A 20,644-nucleotide genomic window follows, 5' to 3' on the forward strand; every position below is an offset into this window, starting at 1 on the left:
TAAGTGTTCAGAGTCAATCAACCTTCAACATATAAAGTTGTAAAATACTCGGCAGTCCAGTATTTAAGTACAGCCAACTCAGTTAAATATCAGTAAACAAAGTCAATGTCAATGCCAAGTATCTCTATATCTCTATCGGGTTTTCGCCTCACCCACTGTTGTAATCCTGCGAAGAATACATTCAGGAACTAAGTCAATGCAAGTAAAAAAAAACAGGACTGATGTCAAGGTTAGGCGAATGGGAGGGAAAAAAAAATAGCGCATTTAAAACACTTTCTAAAACACCGGCAACACTGGTGTAGTTTTTTAAAATGCGCTGGTAACCCGACACTTCGAAGTGTTTGCTACGGGGGAGACTCGGGCGGTCCCATCCTTCTCGGCCTCGGTCCGCTGTCCCGGAGCCCCGGAGCCGGCCAGAAAAAGGCACAGCCGTGAAAACAAGTTCGCTTCGGCCGGTCCGAGGCGCGGGGAGTCAGCCGTGGGGCGGCTGCGACGTCAAAGCCCGCCGTCCCCGCCCGGCTGTGGAGACCCCAGCCCCACAAGGGGTACAGACCCCAAGTCCCAAAGGCATAAGAGGAGGCGCAGCCACCGCCCACCACGACCAAGGCCGTCAGCCCCGCCCCCACCCGCGGGGGCGACCCCTGACACCCCGCCCCCGCGGAGACCGAGGCGCTCTGGGTTGCGCCGCCCCTCCCCCATCGCCGTGCCGGCGCGAGTCCCCGCACCTCCCCCGCTCCGGCGGTCTCAGGTCCCCGAGCCACTGCCTCCATAGACCAAGCAGCCGCCGCGGAGCTCTCTGGGGGTTGGAGTCCTCGAGGGGGCCTTTGTGCGCCTCAGCGGCGGAGCCGAGGACTATGACTCCCACAATGCCTCGCGCCCGCCCCCTCGCCGTCCGCTTTCCGTCGCTCCCAGACTACATTTCCCGGCAGCCCTCGCGGCTCTCCCGCCCTCCCTCCCGAGACACGAGCCGAACTGGGCGTCAGGTCGGGGAGCCGGTCGGGTTCCCGCTCGCCGCCGCCGCCGCCGCCGCCCCCCGCAGCGACTCTCCCGCCTCTCCAGTCGCGCTGGTCGCAGGACCTGCATCGACAACTCTGCTCGGCTGTGGAGCCGCCGGCCCGAGAGTATAGTGTCCAGGACGCGACACACCGACCCCCCCATCATCTCCAGTCGGGGCGACCCCTCCCGGGTCCGCCTTCGCCCTGCGCGGCCGCCAGAGCCCCCGGCTCCGAGCGGCCCCGTGGCCCGGCGTCCGCATCCCGGCCCCTGCAGTCCGCGGTCGCCGCCCCCCACCCTGAACATGGACTCCGACTCCTGCGCCGCCGCTTTCCACCCGGAGGTGAGTGAGAGCTGCGCCCCGACAGCCCCTGACCACCCTCAGGCCGATCCGGTGCTCCCGAAGGCGGACCCCCGCCGGCCGAGCGCCGTTCTCCCCTCCCCCAGCTATCTCTCGTCGCCCCCCAGGCGCCCAACCCCGCCCCCCACTCGGGCCCGCGCCCGGTCTTCCCCGCCCCCCGTATCCTCCGCGTCCCTTCCGCGGGCGTCCGCGTCCTCCCGGCGCCCCTTCCCCGTGGTCGCCGCGCCCACCCTCCCCGGCTTTGCGTAGCCGGGGGACCTGTCTGCGCCCCCGGCCCCTCCTCGCCGGCCTGGCTTCCCCCTTCCCCGCCCCCGGGGACTCAGTCCGAGCCGCCTCCGCCCTGCGCTCCCGCTTTCCGGAGGAATCACCCACCCCCTCCCAGAGGGGCTCGCGGCCCCCCTCGGAAGGGGACCCCGCTCCGCGCGCCCCCCGCCTCCTCCTCTAATCCCCCCGAGCCCGGTGGCCCGCGCCCCGCCCCCTGACTCCAGCTCGGCCCCCGCCCCCTCTGGCTAGGGTGGGGGAGGCTCGTCCTTCAGGGTCCCCACCCCTGCGGGGGCCTGAGCTGTGCTCCCACCCCCAGCGCGTTTGCCTCCCTCTCCAGGGCCGCCTCCCCTTCCAGGGCCCCCTCCCCCGAGCTCGGCTCGCCCCGCCTCGGCTCCCCCTCCTTCCGGGGATCGGCCCTCGGTTCTCCCGGCCGCCCCCCAACCCCCGGGGCCCCCGCCGCGGTCCCCTCCCTCTCCCGAAGCTCGCCGAGTCTGGGGTGCGGGTCCGGCCGCCGGCGGGTGGGGGAGGGGAGGCGGCGCCGGGCGGGCTAGTCCGCCGCTCTGCCGCCTCGGGGGCTCGCGGGGCCTGTGAGTCCCGGACCCCGAATCCTGCCCGGCTACTCGCGCCCCCTCCCCCGCGGGATGGGCCCCGCACCTTCCGGGGCCGCTTGTCGGCGAGGAGCGGCTTCCGCGGGAGGGCGGGGAGGGGGCCGCACCGCCATCTGCTTTTCTTACGGGCGGCGTTGGCGGGGCCGGGGCGGCCGGCGCGGTAGGAGCGGCGCGGGTCCCCCGCCCCGGGCCCGAGGGCACCGCCGCCATCCACTGAGTCCCGGCCACTGACCCACTTAAGCACATTCCCCGCCGAAATAAAAGTTCTCCCCGCGAGTTTGAGGGCCGCAGCCCTCCCACCCAGCCGGAGGGAGGGCGGTCAGTTCTCCCTACGGGTGGGGGCAGGGTCTCCCCGGCGCTGGAAGCGCTGGGTACCGCGCGGACTCTGCCTCGCCACTGTTCTGCGCGCCTCTCCGGGTCTGGGCGGCCGAGGGCTGAGGGCAGAGGCGGTTTGCTAGCACCGAGTTGAGAAAATAAAAAGAAGTGGAGCCCTTGGAAGGAGACCTGCGGGTAGCAGGCCGCCCGCGCTGTTTTCTGGGCGCGCTGGACTGAGGGGGCGGGGGTGGTTGGACTAGGGCAGAAGCCGGAGCCCACCCCGTCGTCTCCTCTCCCTACTTTCATCCGAGTGGGGAGTGGGCCCCTCGGCTCTGGAAATGTTAGCTGAACTCCTAAGGATGGGATTGAGGTGGGTGATAAAGTGCTTAAAAAAAACCTAAGTAAAATACGCTAGTCAAATGAACCGAAGGAAAGCACAGTTGTTTTGCTTAGTAGCAAATAATCTTTTTCTTCCCAGCTCCTCTTTCTCAGCAGAGAATCAATTCTTGTTGAGGGCGATTCTTAATTGAATGGGGATGGGACACACAAGCCAAAATTCCTAGTATTTCATCTTCAGTATGCAAATGGTTTGTTGTTCAGTCCTTAAGTCATGTCCAAGTCCTTAAGCCTGCGGGACTGTAGCCCTCCAGGCTCCTCTTGAGCAGGGGATTTTCCAGGCAAGGATACTGGAATGGGTTGCCTTCTTCTCCTCCAGGGCATCTTCCCCACCCAGGGATTGAACCTGCATTGCAGGCGGCCTTTAGTGACTGTAATTATATACAGAGTTAGGTTTCCTAAATGGTAGTAGCAGGATTGTTTCTGGTTTGTTCTCTAGGTTGGGGGGTGTTGGAGGAGCCAGAGGGACCAGCAGGAAGTGTCTCCTCTGGAGGAGAGAGCTGGGTAGGAGGAGGGGGTCCTCCTGCAACCCTGCCTGGGGAGGGGTCAGGCGAGATTCAGGTCCAGGATTCCAGGTCTGAGCTCTGCAGGTTGAAAAGTAGTTCACTTCTAAAGTCACTTAAAATACTTCAGCTGCAGCAGTTTATCTTCAAAGTGGAAAATTTGTGGCAAAAAAGTTAATTATTAGGGCTCTCAATAGGCCTGTAGAAACTTAATAGATAATGTCAGAAAATGCCACATGAGCGCTAATAAATAGACTTTTGTACAGTCTTTTATCTCCTAACCAGTTTCCCAGTATTCTTGGCATAGCATCGCATACCTCCTCTTTCAACCTTCTGAAAACTGTTAATTCTTGACCCAAACTTACCTTATCTTGTTTCTAGAGCGTTTGTAAATCTAGCAGTGTGTTTTTGAGTGGCAGACTATGAAAGCTCCAGCCTGTTTAGTATTGTTTCTTTGATGTCACCTGTAAGTGTCTACTTCCAAACATGCTCCCTTTTCTCGCTGTTAACAGGAGTACTCCCCCAGTTACAAGCGGCGCAGGACCGTGGAGGATTTCAACAAATTCTGCACCTTTGTCTTGGCCTATGCAGGCTACATCCCTTATCCAAAGGAGGTAATTCAGCACTTCAGAGACCTTGCTGGCAGCAAAACCAGAGTTTTTGACAAGGTGGTGGGTCTGGAAGGGGTTGAATGGGAGGACTTGAGCCGTAATAGTCAGGCAGAAATCTTTCTTACAGACTTAGACGAGCCTGGGAAGTGGTTCCTAAGACGGATGGAAAATGTAGACTTGCCTAGAAATGGTTCGATAAACTTTAAAAGTTTGCTTACAGATAATCTAACTGATATCTTCCTAATGTTCAATGTTTATTGAGAGGTTACTGTCACTTAGTCATGTCCGACTCTTTGCGATCCTATGGACTATACAGTCCATGGAATTCTTCAGGCCAGAATACTGGAGTGGGTAGCCGACCTCTTCTCCATTGGATCTTCCCAACCCAGGAATCAAACTGGGGTCTCCTGCATTGCAGGCAGATTCTTTACCTACTGAACCACAAGGGAATCCCCGAGAGCTTACTGTGGCTAGGCACTATTTTTGGCCATTATAATGATATGAAGTAGGAGCTTTTACTTATATCCTTTTCATTAGTAGTTTATTTATTTTGGCTGTGCAACATGCCTTGTAGGATCTTAGTTCCACGACCAGGAATCCAACCCAGGGCCAGCAGTGAAAGTGCTGAATTCTAATCATTGGACTTCCTGGGGATTCCCTATTTGTTTTTTGTATTTATTTTTTCTCTTCCATTTTGAAGATGAGGACACTGGAGATGACACAGAGAGGGAACTCCTTACTCTGCGTACAGGCTCATTGGTGGTGGAGCCTGGGGTTCAAGCAGATCAAAGGGTCAGGCCCAGTCCACCCTGCCCTACCTGGTGGGTGGCCTCCTGGTTGGTGTCATTACAGAATCTTCAGGGACTCGTGGCCAGAATCCCATGTAAATTAAGGCATTTTTTCCTTGCTGAGAAATGGGCAGGTGGACCAGCGCTGCCAGGGTGCTCAAACTTCAGGGGCCTGGTTCATACTGTGCAAGACTCAAGAGAAAGGAATCCAGTATTTTTAGGAGGCCAGATCCCAGCACTGGGTTATTGTTTCCACTGCCAGCTAGGTGGATAACGCCTACATGAATGCTGCTACTGTTTGCACATCAACAAACAGTAGCAGTTTGCTTGATTGACCTGAAGGAATCAGAGAGGAACTCACTGCTTTGGGGCAGTAATTACATACTTGGATTTTGCAGTATTTTGAGATGCCTCCAAGTTTTTAAAGCAAAGTGTCAGAACATTCTCACCATTAATTTACATGCACTTAATTAAAATGTACATCCTTTGGGAGGACAGTTGTGGGGGAGATTGTAAAATCAGGAAAGATTAGAGCTTGAGGGTGGTGTGTCTTTGGCACTCCTGTCACAGAAGTGGATTGAGTATCAACTAAGTTCTTGGTGAGGGTTCACCCAGGGCTGGAGGTCCCCCTTGTGGGTTCATGTTGTAGTTGGAAGGACACACTAAATCCTAGTGATGGTGTTCCTAAAGAAGAGCACTGGTGAGAGCTGAGGAGCTCTGGGTTCTTTGTTTCCCACATCTGCAGACCTGACCTGGTAGGGAGTGGGGAGGGCGGGGTCCTGGGGAAGCTCTGCTCAGGGCCAGCTCTTGGTGTTGGAGGCTAGTTGAAATAACCAGAAGCCGCCGTGTTTTCTCTGTCCTTTCAGGAAGTCCCTCTGAGGAGCAGTCCCAGCCCTGCCAACAGCACCGCTGGTACCATCGACAGTGACGGTTGGGATGCCAGTTTTGCTGACATCTCGTCCACCGTGCCCTTGCCGGTCTCTGACCGCTGCTTTGGCCACCTGCAGCCCACCCTCCTGCAGCGAGCCAAGCCTAGTAACTTCCTGCTAGACAGAAAGAAGACCGACAAGCTGAAGAAGAAGAAGAAGAGGAAGCGAAGGGACAGTGATGTGCCTGGGAAGGAGGGCTACGTGGGGGGCTTGCTGCAGCTGGAAGCCGCCGACCCATATGCAGAGACCCCCACGAGCCCCACTCTGCAGGATATCCCCCAGGCCGCTGGAGACCCCTGTTCGGGCTGGGACTCTGATACTCCTTCCAGTGGGTCTTGCACCACGGTGTCACCGGATCAGGTCAAAGAAATAAAAACTGAAGGCAAACGGACTATCGTCCGGCAGGGCAAGCAGGTGGTGTTCCGGGACGAAGACAGCACAGGCAACGACGAAGACATCATGGTGGATTCCGGTGAGTGGCCCAGAGGTGGGATGCTAAGAGCAGGGTTTCAGGGCCCTAACCTTCCCCTTCCACTGCAGGGGTTGTGGGTTCGATCCCTGGTCGAGGAGCTGAGATCCCATGTGCCTGCCATGAGGTGCGGGGTCTCAGGGCGGTGGTTCCTTCCTTGGAAGGGGACAGGGGAGCATAACCCACCACCTTCAGGGGAAAGGGTGTGAGAAGGCGGATGCCGAGATGTTTAGGAAGCGATGATCACAGCTGAAGACAGCGAACATTCCAGAGTAGGCCTCAAAATGTGAAAATAACATAGCTTATGAGTAACCACCTTGTGGGGATTCCTCGTACCACACATTTCAGTGCTTTTTGTGCACGCGTGCATTTTCAGAGCGGGAAGTATCACCCTGAAACTTGAAATTGGTTTCACTGCAGCTCAGCTGCCCTGTCCCTTTGGAGAGTGGCTTTCCTGATGGGAGGGGTTCTGATTGGGGGTGTTGTGAGAGATTTTTCCACTCTTACATGGTTCTCTGCTTTCAGATGACGACTCCTGGGACCTGGTCACATGCTTCTGCATGAAGCCGTTTGCTGGCCGCCCCATGATAGAGTGCAACGAGTGCCACACTTGGATTCACCTGTCCTGTGCAAAGATCCGGAAGTCCAACGTTCCGGAAGTGTTTGTCTGCCAAAAGTGCCGGGACTCCAAGTTTGACATCCGCCGTTCCAACCGGTCCCGAATGGGCTCCCGGAAGCTGTTTCTGGACTGACTGCTGGAGGGCGAGGAGTCGAAAGGGACTGTGGGCCTGCTGGCCCTGGTCTTAGTTGAGCACAGGACTCTTAGCTCCAGCGCGGGCAGACCCCTGCCGTTCAGGTGCCTACATGAAAGGACCAGCTGTCCAAGGTATAAACTGTACATAGCCAGTGACTGAATAAAATCCTTGTTGGCCAGAGCTGCTGCTGGAGCCATGGTCTCTGCAGTGGAGGTGGACTGCACACCCAAGCGCAGCGGGTTTGGTCCAGCCGAACATGAGGGGGTGTGGTCGTTGTGCATTTTTGCTCTCATTGTTGACAAACCCCCGCCAATCGGAACAAGTGCTGTCTGTTACTCCTGCTTCCGCTGTGTTGGCGCGAGGAGATGATGTTTCCCCGGCCTGTTTATGAACCGCCATACGTGTGAACTTCTCCAGTCCGTCTTTTACCATAAGTGTCTGTATAGCAACCATCAAAGCCGCTCCTCCCTTAGTGGTCCGCCTCTCCCCTGCCTTAGGGGATGCCTGTTCTCCTGGGGCTGGAGTCCCTGGCCTCACCCAGGGGTGGTGAGCTGGCAAGTGAGCCCCAGGTTTCCTTCAGTTCGTCAAAGGGGACACTATGCAGCTGCTTCTCTGTGGAAAGGGGGTTGGTTCGGGGGTGGGGTCATGGTGGCCCATGTTCATAACTCAGTTTCCTGTTTTGCACGATGTAAAAAAATCTGTCTCTTTGCACGAAATAGCCAAAAGTATTGGCAGACTTCTGCCTGGGTTCCCTTCCTCTCCAGTTGGCTTTGGAGGTCCTGGGGGTGCCCAGCAAGCTGTTTTCAAGTGAGGGGGCGCCTGGATCCTCTCCTTGTCTCTCCCCCCTCACTTTGTTCTAGCAGCGACATTAAAGGTTAGGCAGTCTCTGGGGGAGGATTTTCTCCACATAGTGGGCGGGGGGAGGGAAAATGGGAGGAAGGCCTCCCTCATGGGTATAGTATGCCCCTCATACAGGCTGGCCTGCTGGTTCCACGGGGCAAGGTTAGGACTTTTGAAGCATTTTTTTGGTTTGAGTTGGTGGGTGAGTGAGATGGTAACGCTGGCCTCCAGGAAGGTACCACTGAACTTTGCAAAGTTCCTTAGATCTAAAAGGGCCCTGGACCGAGGCGACCCCTGTGCAGGCCAGCTCGGGAGAGGCCAGGGAGTTTGAAGCCCGGCGGGCCTCTACCGGAGGGCCATGTGGCGGGACACTGATGGCTCTCAGGCTTGAGGGAGAGGGAGGACGTCAGTGTTCCTCGAAACTGATGTTACTCTAGCAGTTTAAATACTCATTCTCAAAAATTTTTTTTTTGTACATTGATGAGTGTGTCTTCATAAACATTATTTCTCACGAAGCATGAAGAGGGAAGAGTGCCCAAGTCAGGCATATTTATTGACATCAAGGTGGAGCCTCAGTCTTCCCACGGGGAGACTTCTCTACGTGGTCCCCATGTGTAGGGCCATCAGGCGGACTTGTGTCCACATTCTCTCAGTGAAGCACCGGGGGGTTGAAGTGTAATTGGCTGATCGGAGCCTATATTTTGTCCTAGTATCTTTCATGCTTGACCAGCCAACTGCCTTTTTTGTTTTATTTTTAATTCTGTTGTTTCTGTTAACACAAAAAGAGAGAGAAATAGTTTTTGAAATCCATTTTATTGTGAAGAGCCCCAAGGGAGATGTTCTACTCTAGAGAAAAATAGTAAGGAGCTGGCTTAGAAACAACCTTCTCCCCAGACAACCGTCTGGCTCTGACTAGGGCAAAAGTCCAGGAAAAGTTGGAGAGAAATTTGCCAAAGATCTGCACCGTGACATTGCCTGTCCTTTGTCTTCACCATGACAGTAGCCAAAGTTTCCAAGTGTTTCTCTCTTAAAAAAAAAAAAAAAACCTCCACAGTTTTACAAGTGTGTTTAAGAATAGGTGTGATTTTAGGGTGGAGCTGCCAGTCTTGGCAATTACCATATTGCTCTTAGAAGACTCAGTTCCTGGTGACGCCTCTGGAAGGCATTTGATACTCATCTCGATTTCTGTTTCCTTCATTTGCTTTTGTTCTTTTAACAGAGTTATCCCTGTGGGTGGTGTCTTAAGAAGTCAGGACACCACGGTTTTTCTGTTAGATTGAGCTGGGCAGCTGCAATCAGCTTTATGCAAATTAGGTATGGCCCATCTCTGGGTTCCTGGTTGGTGGCTGATGGAGAAGGGAGGGAAAGTTGTCATCCCCAAAGCAAGTCCCTCTCGTCGGCTTTGGCCAGGCCAGACACTTAACATCGTTTACATTGTTCTGTGTAATTATAAAGTTTATGTGTATAAAGCGAAGCTGTTTCTGTGAAACTGTATATTTTGTAAATAAATATATTGCTACTTTGAGGTTCATGTCTAGGTGTTTGTGTTCTGTGCTGAAGGACTGACCCTCATCACCAACTCCCAAAATCATGGTTACATGAAGACTTGGGAAGTTTAGAGTGAGTTTGGTTTAGCAGGATGAAACATTCTCACATCCCTTAATACACTTTTCTAGTAAATTCTCCAGAAACAAACCACAGCATGAAGAGACGTGAATAGCTTTCACAATTTCTTCACATTGTACATTAGCTTAAATCCCAGTGAGTGGTTAACCTGCATTGTAAAAGCTGCAGCCATCTCTAAGCTTATGCAGGTGGGATTAGAATCTGCCCCGTACTCATTCTGCCCTTCCACTTGGGGGTCCCAAGGGGCTGAGCCTGTTCTGTCAGTCAGCTGTGTCTGCCTAGCCAATCTGGGACCAGCTAATGGTCAACTAGTACTTTCTAATGTGACGTTGGAGCAGCCGAAATCTATGAATCAACACCTACTGAAATCTTGAAAATACTGGCCTCGGTGGCCGGTGAGCCTGCCTTTGGTTTCCAGTTGTCCAGAGCTGGGTTGTGTGTGTGTGAATTTTGGAGGCTCAGAGCAAGGAGGTGAGGGTGACGCTTCAGCATAACTAGGGTAAAACCTGCATCGGGGATGTCCGGTCTGAGCCGGGCGTTGAAGCACCCCTTGACGGGGTCGCGGGCACTGTGCACGGGATGCTGGCTAAGGAACATAACCCGACCCGCCTTTATTCACCAGCCTCCCTGCAAGCCCCGCCCCTCACGGAGGCCCCGCCCCTCTCTCTCCAGGGCCTGTCGCCGGCAGGCCCCGCCCCAATCGCTCGCCCCGCCTCCACCGGTCAGCCCCGTCCCGTCCCGTGACCCCGCCCCTCCCGGAGTCGCTGCCGCGCCCCGCAGGCCCCGCCGCCGCCATCTTTGTTTGGGGCAGCCGGGCCTGGCGTCTGGAGATGCCGAAGTCGTGCGCGGCCCGGCAGTGCTGCAACCGCTACAGCAATCGCAGGAAGCAGCTCACCTTCCACCGGTGAGGGGCGGGGGCACCGGGGTGCGCGGGGGCCCGCTTCGCCCAGGCCGATGACCGCGGCCCCCGCGGAAGCGCCAGGCCTGGCGCGACAGGCTTGGGGACACTCGGGCCGCTGCCCGACCGCCGGGAGGCCAGAGGACGTGCGGCCGAGCCCTTTGCGGAGGGGCGGCGGCCCCCCGGGGAGTGGCGAGGTCCTGGTCCAAGAAGCCCGGCACCACCTCGGCCGCCTGGGCGTGCAGGGAGACGGTCGGAGAGGCTGAGTAACGCCCGCGGGCGCACAGCCTCTCTTGGGTCGGGGGAGGCGGTGGCGGGCCTGGTGCGCGCTCAGCGCTGCGCCCTTGCGGTGACTTGGCATGCGTCCCCTCCGCGGCCCAGGGACTGTGCAGCCTGGGACGTAGTTAAGTGTGCAGTATTTGCTGCAAGATGCGTTGCTAACCTCCCTTAGGTGTGTGGTGCGCTGCGCGCTCTGCTCACCTCTCCGGTGGTGGAGGAATGAGAACGTTCAGGCGGGTGGGGCGCGGGGCCGGGACGCGCGACCTTTGCTGGAGCCGCAGGAGGATGGTAGGACTTCTGGAGTCTGTCCCTGCGCGCCCCGCGCCCCTCAGGTGTGGGACCCGGCCGAGTGCACGGCCGCTTGCGCATCGATGGGTAGAGTGTTGCACACTTTATTGCTGGTTCCAGCCACAGCGCCTTCCTCCATCCTGCTCAGAGTGTGACTCCAAAGGGCTGCGCTCTGTTCATCTACACTTCGTCTCCTCTAAGCGTTTTCTTTTTTAACGTGAGTATGTCTATTGATATGTAACACGCCTACGGAAAAGTGCACAATTTATAAGCACACAATTTAACCAAGTGAACACCCGGTGTGACTGCCAAGAGTTTAGAACATAGAAGCCCCCAGGAGACCCGGAAACGCACCCCCTTCCAGCCCCTCACTCAGTCCCCAAGGGTAAGGCCTCTGTCAGAGGGGACTGCCTTGGCCTGTTTGGAGCCTCACTGAATGGAGCCACACGCTGTCCTTTTTCCTGTCCTTTGCTCATCACTGTGCTTGTGAGTCCTTCATGTGGCCTGAAGCAGCCGCAGCAGTTCATCCTTTTCATTGCTGTGTAGTGATCCAGGAGTATATTTACTCCAACCAACTTGTTCTGCAATTGAAGGGCATTTGGGCCCCTCTGTGTTTTGGCCATCACGGGTACGAGACTTGGGGCGTCTTTGCTGGGTCTTGTCTTCCAGCGCCTGTACCCCACCACTCCCAAAATTTGCTTGGTCAAGTCCCATTGGCCCTTCTCTGCAGCCTATGACACAACAGACTGCTGACCCCTTGAGGCCATCTACCACCTGGCTTCTGGGACACCTCTTGTTCTCTTCCTTTGTCACAGTGTCCCTTCTCAGTCTTCTTGGGTAGATTCTGCTTATTTCCAACTCCAGACAGATATTGGAGCACTTAAGGGTGCCGGCCGTGCCGCTGTCCCATCGCTGTCCACGCTGGCTCCCCAGGGCAGCCATCTCACCCAGGCTTATGGCTCTGCCACCTTTTACATGGGGATACCCGCATGGTGACAACTCCAGACAACTTTTGTCCCCCTGCCACTCAGCTTCAGCACGTGGACATCTAAAAGGCACCTGAAATTTAACATCTCATGTATATTAATAAAACCAAACTGCTGATCCCCCCCAAGCTGCCCCTCCCCCATAATCTCAGCACTTGAAAGTCCTTCCTCTGCTTCTTAGCCCACAGGCAAACTTCTCTGCCTGGCTTTCATGATGCACCCCAGATCTGCCACTCACCACCTTCTCCAGCTCCACCTCTGCCTGAGCCTCCAGGAACCCCCTTCTGACAGTGGCCTGCATCCTCTTCTTGCTCTGTGTCAGCCAGACCTGCCTCGTTGGCTCCTCACACCCTCGGGCCTTTGGACTTGCTCTTCCTTCTGTTCCCGTGTTGCTGTTCTGTGTCCCACTTTCTGCAGCCTCTGCTCCAGTGTCACCTCCTAGGTGGCCTTCCCCAACCACTTCCTATTCTATTCTTGCATGGTCCGTGACTGTCTAGTGTACTGGCTGTCTCCTTGCTCTAGAATGTAGGTTCCAAGAGGGTGGGCTCACTTCCCCTCCTGCTTCCCCACACAGGAGCAGGAATGGAGGCCTGCCTGGCAGATGTGGCTCTGGGAGCACCTCACTGAGGCTCTGGCCATATTCATGGTCTCAGATATCCTACTAAGGATGCTGTCAGCAGCCATGATGGAAGCTTCCCAACATGGAAGGATGTGGTTTAACAGGACAAGGCTATTGAGTTTTCCAGGCTGTCCAGTAAAATGCAGGGCAGGGATGCAGAAGGTCCCTGGGACCCTGAAGGTGTGTGTTTAGCCCCGCAAGTCCCTCGTGCTTCCTTGCTGTGCCCCCAGGTTCCCGTTCAGCCGCCCGGAGCTGCTGAAGGAATGGGTGCTGAACATCGGCCGGGGCGACTTCGAGCCCAAGCAGCACACGGTCATCTGCTCCGAGCACTTCCGGCCCGAGTGCTTCAGTGCCTTTGGGAACCGCAAGAACCTGAAGCACAACGCAGTGCCCACAGTGTTCGCCTTCCAGGGCCCCCCACAGGTGCACGGCCGTGGGGGTCCCCCACCTGGCAGTGGGGTGGGCAACGGTGTCATTTGTGGGGACAGCAGAGGCTGAAAACTGACAGGCCCCTAGGTCCAAAGCCCAGGGTCCCCACCTGGCCCTGAGCTTTAGGAAATCTGCAGTTCAAAGCTGCCTTAAAAACAAGTCACTTCATGATGGGTGCTACGGAAGCAGCTGATGGGGAGGGGGCCACGAGCTTGCTTCTTTCTGCACTTCACTTTGTGGGGCCTCACTTGGGCTCGAGGGAGGTGAGGACTTTCCTGTCCAGGGCACAGGAGGACGATGGTGGTGGAGTGCTGGAGGGGGACAGGGACAGCGGAGCGAGGCTGGGTGGGGGCAGGATCTGAGCATGCTCAGGAGCAGCAGCAGCTCAGGCCCTGTGGAGGGCGCAGGGCCAGGTGGTGACAGCCTTGGACAGGCGGTGGTTTTCTTCAAAGGGGCGGAAGGCTTGACATACAGGGATCTGAGTTTCCCAACCAGGGATTGAACCCTTGTCCCCTGCAGTGGAAGTGCAGAGCCCTAACCCCTGGACCGCCAGGGAAGTCCTGGACAGGAGGTGGGTTTCTGGGGGGAGGCTGGTGGGGAGGGACGTGACTTCCGAAGGTCCCTCTGGAGGCTGGTTCAGAGGCCTCTGTGGCATCGCAGGTAAGGATGGTCACAGTGGCCTGAGCCAAAAGTGGGTGTCATGATGAGAAGATGGAACAGGCCAACTCTGGAGACCTGTTGGGTTGAAAAGGAGGTGGTCTAGGGGCTAGGGGGGTCCCTGAGGGCTGGGCTTTGCTCCATGGCTTTTATTCCCATGTCCAGGAACATTGCTTGGCACAAAGTAGACGCTTAATGGGGGAGCTCTTCTTTCTTTTAAACGTAGAAGGCCTTTTGTTTTATATATATATATATATACTTATTTTATCATGGTAAGAACACTTACCCTGAGATCTGCCGTTTTAACACACATAAAGTGCACAGCACAGTATTGTGGACTGCAGGGATGTGGTACCGGGGACTCTGGAAATTACAGTTTGCTGATCTGAAACTCCCATCGTGGATCAGGAACCTGTTCAGTCAGGGTGATGACTTCCATGGCATTTGTAGGAAACTGCTCCACGGCCAGTGATGACAGGTTAACCCTAAGGAGACGTTTGTGGTCCTGCCTCTAGTGCTTTTGGTGCCTGGGGGCAGAGTGGGGGTGCAGGGAGTTGAAATTGTGGTCCCCATGGTTTCTGCTCAGTTCTTTGGAGGCCTGGGGACTGCAGGCTTTGAGTTGGGTGTTTTCCCTTGAAGAATGCCAGGTCTCTGGCTTCAGTGGGTCTCTGACCCAAGGTTTGGGGACTGTGGAGGAGGGGCACTGGTGGATGGTGAGAGGAGAGCTGGGCTGGGCTGAGCATGGGGACAGAGACAGGTGAGGCCTGATGGACCCTCTGGTGCAGATCTCCTGTGCCCACCCCGGGGCCTGTCCACAGCAGCTCTGCATCTCTTGCAGCTGGTGAGGGAGAACACGGACCCTACCGGCCGGAGTGGAGACGCCACCTCTGGGGAGAGAAAGGTGAGTTTGCCCTGCTGGTCACAAGTGTTCCAACTGAGCTCCTGCGCCTTCCCGCCAGGCCAGCCCACTGGAGCTCATCATGCTTTCCTTACAAGTCGGGGTTTGGATTCCGTTTTCCTAGAGAAGGAGAAGCTGAAGCTGTCCATGCCTCCTCCTCCCTGTTCAGTATCAAGCAGTGGCAGCCAGTCGCAAGTCTGGCTCCTGCTCATCTCTAAAGGTTTGGCCCCAGGCTGTGGAGGAGGCTAGCTGTCCTGCTGGTGCCCTGGCAGCCCCCATGTGGTGTGAAGGGACTCCTGGCAGGATAAGTAGCAGCTGGGGAGGACCCACGAACGGCTGGCTCCGCCCTGTCTTTACAGGTCCTCCCTGAGATGGGCTCCGGGGAGTGTGGCCTGGGGAGGAAGATGGATACGACAGTTGAAGTGCTGCAGCTGCCCCCCGAGGTTGGAGGCCCAGGACCACAGGTGAGGCCGGGCTTGGCGTGAAGGCAGCACAGGACTGGTCTCAGTCTGAGGGGATTTGCTTCAAACAGAATGAAGAAAACTGGTGCTCGAACCAGAGCACCAGCCTGGACCTCAGACTTTACCCGCAACAGCTGCGGCCCAGCAGTTCTGGGTGTCAGGGGAGCCCCCTTGGCCTCAGGTCCCTGGCTGCTGCTCTGGTCCCTCACTGACCTCTGTCCTCAGGTCCCGCCACACACACCAGAAGCTTCTGGGGTCCCTGGTCAGCCAGCTAGCCCCCCAGAGCTGAAGAGGCGCCTCCCCACACAGCCGTCCGATCACAGCTATGCCCTTTTGGACTTAGACACCCTGAAAAAAAAACTCTTCCTGACTCTGAAGGAGAACGAAAAGCTCCGCAGGCGCCTGAAGGCCCAGAGGCTGGTGATGCGGAGGATGTGCAGCCGGCTGCGTGCCCGCCTCGCAGGGCGGCCGGGACTCCAGGCCAGGCCTCGGCTGGGGCAGCAGAGCTGAGCTGCCTACTGGGCCGTTTGAGCCTCTGAGAGGAGGGGCCGTGGTCTCCAGACTCTCTGGCTGTGGACCTTTTGGTCCCACTTTGACCCTTAGGCCAGCGCCGCCTCAAGTGGGTGTGGTGGCCCCGGCTGGGAGGAGGCTGGGGCCCTGAACAGGACACCTTGGCTCTCCCTTCAGAAGGTGACAGCCCAGCTGCCTCTCTAGCAGAAGCTGGGTGAGCGTCCTTGGAACCACCCTGGGCCAGTGTGGCCGACCATGTCCCTGAGGGGTAGGTAGGCCCCGGCTGGGGTGGGGGATGTGGGGCGCTAGCTGACCCTAAGGCAGCGAGGCGTCCCCTCCATCACCTGGACGGCTGGCTCTGTCCCAGGAGTACCTCTGCGCGGCCGGTGTGAGTGAGCAACGTAATAAAGTGTCTTCCTACCCCGTGTGCTGCCTCCTTTATTTAAGAGTGAGCACTGGTTTGAGTTCTCCTGAGCATGGTCACAGCTGAGGAGACTGACTTCTTGTTTCCTGCTGAAGGACCAGCAGGGCGTGACCATATTTGACTTCCCAAAAAAGTTGCCTTTAATTAAAAACAAAACGAAACAAAACAAAAACCACCTAGCCTGTGATTTCAACTCTGGACTCTTAAAATTCTCAGGCAGATGTCTGGCAGAGAAAATACCCCAGCCTCAAGTCAGGTCTCACAGTTTGAACCCTGAGAACAGAGGGTGGGGCAAGGCCTGTGAGGAGGAGGCAAGTCCCTCTACCTGGTGGCTCCTAAAATGAACACACAGACGCATACAGACACTGCCCCCGGCTTTCAGGAAAGGTTTATTGTGGTAAGAGCGTGTCCTCTGTTCAGTCCCTGTTCAACAACAGGAGGGACGGCCTGCCAGGAGGGGCACAGGCTGTGGCCAAGGTCGGACTCCACTAACTCGACACTTATTGCACGATTTACATTCAGAGCAGCTGCTCTTGCAGGGAACTTTTAAGTGGAGATAAATATTACAGAATTGGACAACCTGAACTACCTTTAAACACTGGAGGAAGGGGGTTGTGAGTGACTTCTCCGGTACCGACATCAGGGGCAAGGCCTGATTGAACAGGAGCCGCACAGAGGCTGCCTGAACCCCAACCAGCCAGGCGTCTGCTCCTCCAGTGACTGTTCACCAGCCAGGCTGGTTAGGAGGGGCCTGGTCGTGAAATACTCTGCATCCTCAAAAGAGGCGTGTGAAGGAAGGTGTTCCTGGGAGCAGACACCCAAATGGGTACGGGCAGCCCAGAGGAGACTGACTGAGCCGGTGTGGGAGCAGCAGTGCCACCTGCTGGCAGCGAGCAGGGAGGGGCCCCTGGAACCCCTTGAGCCTCTTGGCTCCCACTCGGACCTCTCTGGGCCGCATGGACTGAGCTGTGTGGGGGAGGGCAGAGGCAACGCTGCTTCGCATGAGGACACAGGTGGCTCCTGGGACCGGAGTGACATCCTCTGTCCCAAGCCAGGTGCCAGTGGAATGACTTGAGAAGTTCTGGGAGGGGACGGAGGAGACTTAATTCCCAAAGCCACTCGTTCTCAGGTAAAAAGCAGATTTATAAACCCACACCATCCTGTCCAGATTCACGCAGTCACATTTCAGCAGGAAGGTGACTCAACAGGCGTTCCCTTGATCCAGAGACTCTGCTCCTGGGAACGGCTTCCCTCCTTCCGTTTTGTTTTCTGTGTTCAGTGTGGATTTTAGGAAAGGTAGCTCACGGTCACGGGCATGAGGGCGAGGTGTTCATAAATACCTCACGGCAGACAGAGCTACTGGGTGGCTCAGCCAGCGAGGGACCCTGAGGCCCTGGGGGCCGGGCCTTCCCTGCGGGGACATGATCCTTGGGAACAGACTCGGGCCCAGCTGCGGTTCCGGTCCTGGTGGGGTTGCCTCGGGGCATCTGTGTGTCCCTTCACATAATTGAGCCAGTACCACTTTCTATGCAAATACAAAATAAACATCTGATTCTGGGTTTTTTTCCCTGCTTCTTTCCAAAATTTGTTGACTCCTGGGGAAATTCTTTCGCAGCCCCTTTTGAATCTGGCTTCTCAAGTAGTTTATCCATCAGTATCAATTCTGTGAGCTGTAAAAGAAAAGACAAAATCAGCGCATCTAAAGGCAACTGTTTCCACGCACTCTTTCCACGTAGCGGGGATCAACCAGGCCCTGGCCAGAGGCTGCCTGGCCTGAAGCTGGGCAGAGGATGAGCTGCCAAAAATCACTGTGTTCTTGAACACAGAGGAGCCACTGGGTCTGCCTCATACCTAGTCACCCCGGCTGCAGTTTCCAAGAGCTCACTACCACCTGGGAAAGGGCTGACCCCTCCCTCAGGGCATCATTTCCCAGGTCTGTGTAGGTCACGATGCCCAAGCCTATGGCTCCCCGGCCAAGGATAGAAGGAAGGCTTTTGTTGCCCCCGCCACTGAGGTCCCTGGGCCTGTCTCTGGGCAAGGACAGGTGACAGCCAGGGGCAGCTACTCACACTGCTTTGGTATCCTGAGTGCCTCGCTGTCGAGCGCCATGACCTGATGAAGGACCCCGCGGAACTGGTAAAGCACTTTCAGGTTCTTCTCTTCACCCACACACGGGTCGTAGAAGCCCGGCAGCCCGGCCTGCAACAGACAGATTCTCACTGGAGACAGGCGTTTGAAGCCCAGTGGCGCTGTAGTCAGTACCTGCCCGGAGGGGCAGCGTGGACACTGCCCACGAAGGATGCAATCCTGGGAGCCTGAGTACAGGAAAGAGGATTTTAACAAGCTGCCTACTTAGTCCTAGACTTGCCCCACTGCCACACTAAAACACCCTCCATCTTCAAGGAAGCCCTGCAGAGGACGCAAGACCAGGAACCCACTCAGGGACCAGGGCACTCTGCCTGAGCTCCTCTGTGCTTTAACTCACCTCTGGCACACACCCCACTCCCCCTGAGCCTCTGGTGTACTACAGGCGGACCCCCCTTCTGGAACCAGGCAAGGCACAGAGTGTGAGCGCCCAAAGGCAGGAGGTATATTTTGTTTGCTGCTGTAACTGGCACACAGTAGGGGCTCAAAAAACAGTTGGCAATGGATGGACAGATGAGTGGCTGGATGGATGGATGACGTCAACCGCTCCAGTGTGGCTGTAACCTTGGTCCTGGGCTGCATCCCGCACAGGGAATGCGGCAGCATGACGGGTTCCACTGCAGTGACATGGCCCCTTAGAGGGTCCCTCTTCCCCAGGTGCCCCTCCCATCTACCTCGAGTGCCCACCTTGGAGGCCTCGGTGAGGATGAGCTTGGAGTCCTTCACCAGACACTGCAGGGGCACGGTCACATCAATCACCTTCACCTTCTCGCTCTTCTTGCTCTTGTCATTGACAAATTTTCCATACCAGGCGTTGACAATGATGAGCCCTGAGGACAGGGCTGGTCAGGGCAGGGCAGCCTTGGCAGGCAACCCCCGTGCAGCCTGGCTGCAGGAGCCATGTGCTCCTGCGGAAACCCAGCACCCACCCTGTCCTCAGAGAGGCCAGGCCTGCTCACCCATTCTGGACTCTTCGGCCTCAATTATTCTTCGGACAGATTCCTGCATCAACCGAACCTGCAGAGGACAAGGACGCTACTATCAGGGCCTCCGGAGGCTCCCTCAGAGCCAGGGCCACATGCCTGGTGCCTGTCTGTCCTGCCTGTCCATTTCTCTGGACGTGGCTGCTACTGCAGTCTTGGAAAAACAATTCACTCACAGGGAAGAAAAAGGACAACACCCACCACTTTTAAAAAACCTGGTTATGTCTTTGCAGGGTAACAGGGTTGACTCTTCAGGGCACAGACGCGCCCAGCACTGCATCCCACAGGCAATAACGTAAAGACTAGATGACCAGGGAGGCTGTCGGGGAAGAAAAGCCCAAGACCCAAGGCTCCTGAGACCACTGTGCAGGGTGTGAAGCATGCCCCCCACAGGTTTAAGAAACGTGGACGAGAAAGGATGGGAGCATGGTGCGGCCTGGTCCACGCTCAGATCCTCACAGGGCAGAGGCCTGGAAGGGAGCCGGTGACGCAGCACTTACGGCAGCTTCTGCCTCTTGTTTCTTCTGCAGGATGTCGGTGGCTGTGCTTTCCCTTTGCTTCTCCAGTTCCCTGAGGCGAGGAAAACACAAGCCATGTGTGAGGAACATGGGTTACCAGCACGGGAGGCCACAGTGCCCCAGGCTGGACCTGCACCCTGCCAACAGCCTGTAAATCTTACTGCGTTCCCAGTTCTAGAACTTTAAACACTATTTCCAAGGCAAGTTCAAGCAAATCTGTTTGTCCCAGGCCTGTGCAGCTGTCCTGTGGTCCCCAGATGGCTCTCCCCAACCTCAGTGGGAGGAGGACTCCTCGCAGCAGTAATCTCAGGAAAGCGGGAGAGGGTGAGACTCTCAGGAGATGCCCCCAATCAGGCATTACCACAGGACACCCTTGGCAGGGACAAGGCGCGCTTCATGCGATAAAATACAGCAGAGCACGGGGACCTGGGCAGCACACACGTGTCCTACCAGCCTTGCCCAGCACACCCTCTGCTCCAAGCCTTCAGTCTGCTGGGGAATTAGGATCCCGAACTCAAATGAATCAGAGGCTGGAGGGGCCCCCCAAGAGCCTTCCTTGGGCTCCTCGCTCCCTGACTAAGTTCAGTGATCTATTAAATGAGATCATTGTAAAGTAATGAAGTTAAACCTCCTCTTGGGTTTAATGCTGGGCTAATGGATTATCTCTAAGAAGCGGCAAAATAAATTACATCTAGATGACTTCCAAGACTGTAGTTAACATGGGCCTTGTTTGTAGGAACTCAGAGCCCGATCTCTTTGAATTCAGTGCCAGGCAAAGAAATGGTTAGAATGAGAAAAAGGAAGACTTCTCATTTCTGTGGTCATGGCTGATAGTCCCAACAGTTTGGTAAACTAACTCTAATTCTTTCTGAAAGTAGGAATGTGGACAGACAGAAGTTAACCCAAGTGTTGCCAACAGCAGTACCGCTACTACTGATAACAACTAGCTAATACTCACTGAGGTCTTGACGTGCCCAGACTCCGCAGTGAGCACTGTACACCTATCAGCTTAGGGGGTTTCCCTCACGCCCTGTGGGGCGGCTGCTACCCTCTCCACGTCACAGACAGGGGAGCTGGGCACAGGGCAGTTC

At 56.3% G+C, this 20,644-nt stretch overlaps 3 protein-coding genes across 5 annotated transcripts in view; 2 read left to right on the top strand and 1 right to left on the bottom strand.

Moving 5' to 3' along the window:
• The first annotated feature begins 960 nt into the window (after positions 1–960).
• PHF13 (PHD finger protein 13) lies at positions 961–9,357 on the top strand. The gene is made up of 4 exons (XM_086344269.1): positions 961–1,336; positions 3,953–4,054; positions 5,706–6,240; positions 6,763–9,357. The coding sequence occupies exons 1-4, from the start codon at positions 1,298–1,300 to the stop codon at positions 6,987–6,989; spliced, it is 903 nt and encodes a 300-aa protein (XP_086200395.1). The 5' UTR covers positions 961–1,297; the 3' UTR covers positions 6,990–9,357.
• Positions 9,358–10,262: 905 nt separating this feature from the next.
• Positions 10,263–15,908, top strand: THAP3 (THAP domain containing 3). Of its 3 annotated transcripts, XM_086344267.1 has the most exons (6): positions 10,263–10,362; positions 11,072–11,140; positions 12,759–12,951; positions 14,453–14,515; positions 14,872–14,976; positions 15,199–15,908. In XM_086344267.1, the coding sequence occupies exons 5-6, from the start codon at positions 14,884–14,886 to the stop codon at positions 15,481–15,483; spliced, it is 378 nt and encodes a 125-aa protein (XP_086200393.1). In that variant the 5' UTR covers positions 10,263–10,362; positions 11,072–11,140; positions 12,759–12,951; positions 14,453–14,515; positions 14,872–14,883; the 3' UTR covers positions 15,484–15,908. The 3 variants fall into 3 exon arrangements, with proteins under 3 accessions (XP_086200393.1, XP_086200391.1, XP_086200394.1); XM_086344265.1 differs by lacking the exon at positions 11,072–11,140; XM_086344268.1 differs by lacking the exons at positions 10,263–10,362; positions 11,072–11,140; positions 12,759–12,951 and adding an exon at positions 13,469–14,092.
• A 371-nt stretch (positions 15,909–16,279) lies between these two features.
• DNAJC11 (DnaJ heat shock protein family (Hsp40) member C11) overlaps positions 16,280–20,644 on the bottom strand; it is a 70,351-nt gene continuing 65,986 nt past the window's right edge. Inside the window, exons 12-16 of the mRNA XM_086344264.1 lie at positions 19,536–19,605; positions 19,012–19,069; positions 18,740–18,882; positions 17,977–18,106; positions 16,280–17,577 (exon numbers count right to left, since the gene is read on the bottom strand). Coding sequence (XP_086200390.1) covers positions 17,552–17,577; positions 17,977–18,106; positions 18,740–18,882; positions 19,012–19,069; positions 19,536–19,605 — 427 coding nt within the window. The 3' untranslated portion in view covers positions 16,280–17,551. The remainder of the gene's footprint in view (positions 17,578–17,976; positions 18,107–18,739; positions 18,883–19,011; positions 19,070–19,535; positions 19,606–20,644) is intronic.

The sequence above is a fragment of the Bos grunniens genome, chromosome 16 (assembly GCF_055505025.1).
Source record: "Bos grunniens cultivar Pamir isolate PY7600 chromosome 16, Bosgru_T2T1.0, whole genome shotgun sequence".
Classification (NCBI taxonomy): domain Eukaryota; kingdom Metazoa; phylum Chordata; class Mammalia; order Artiodactyla; family Bovidae; genus Bos; species Bos grunniens.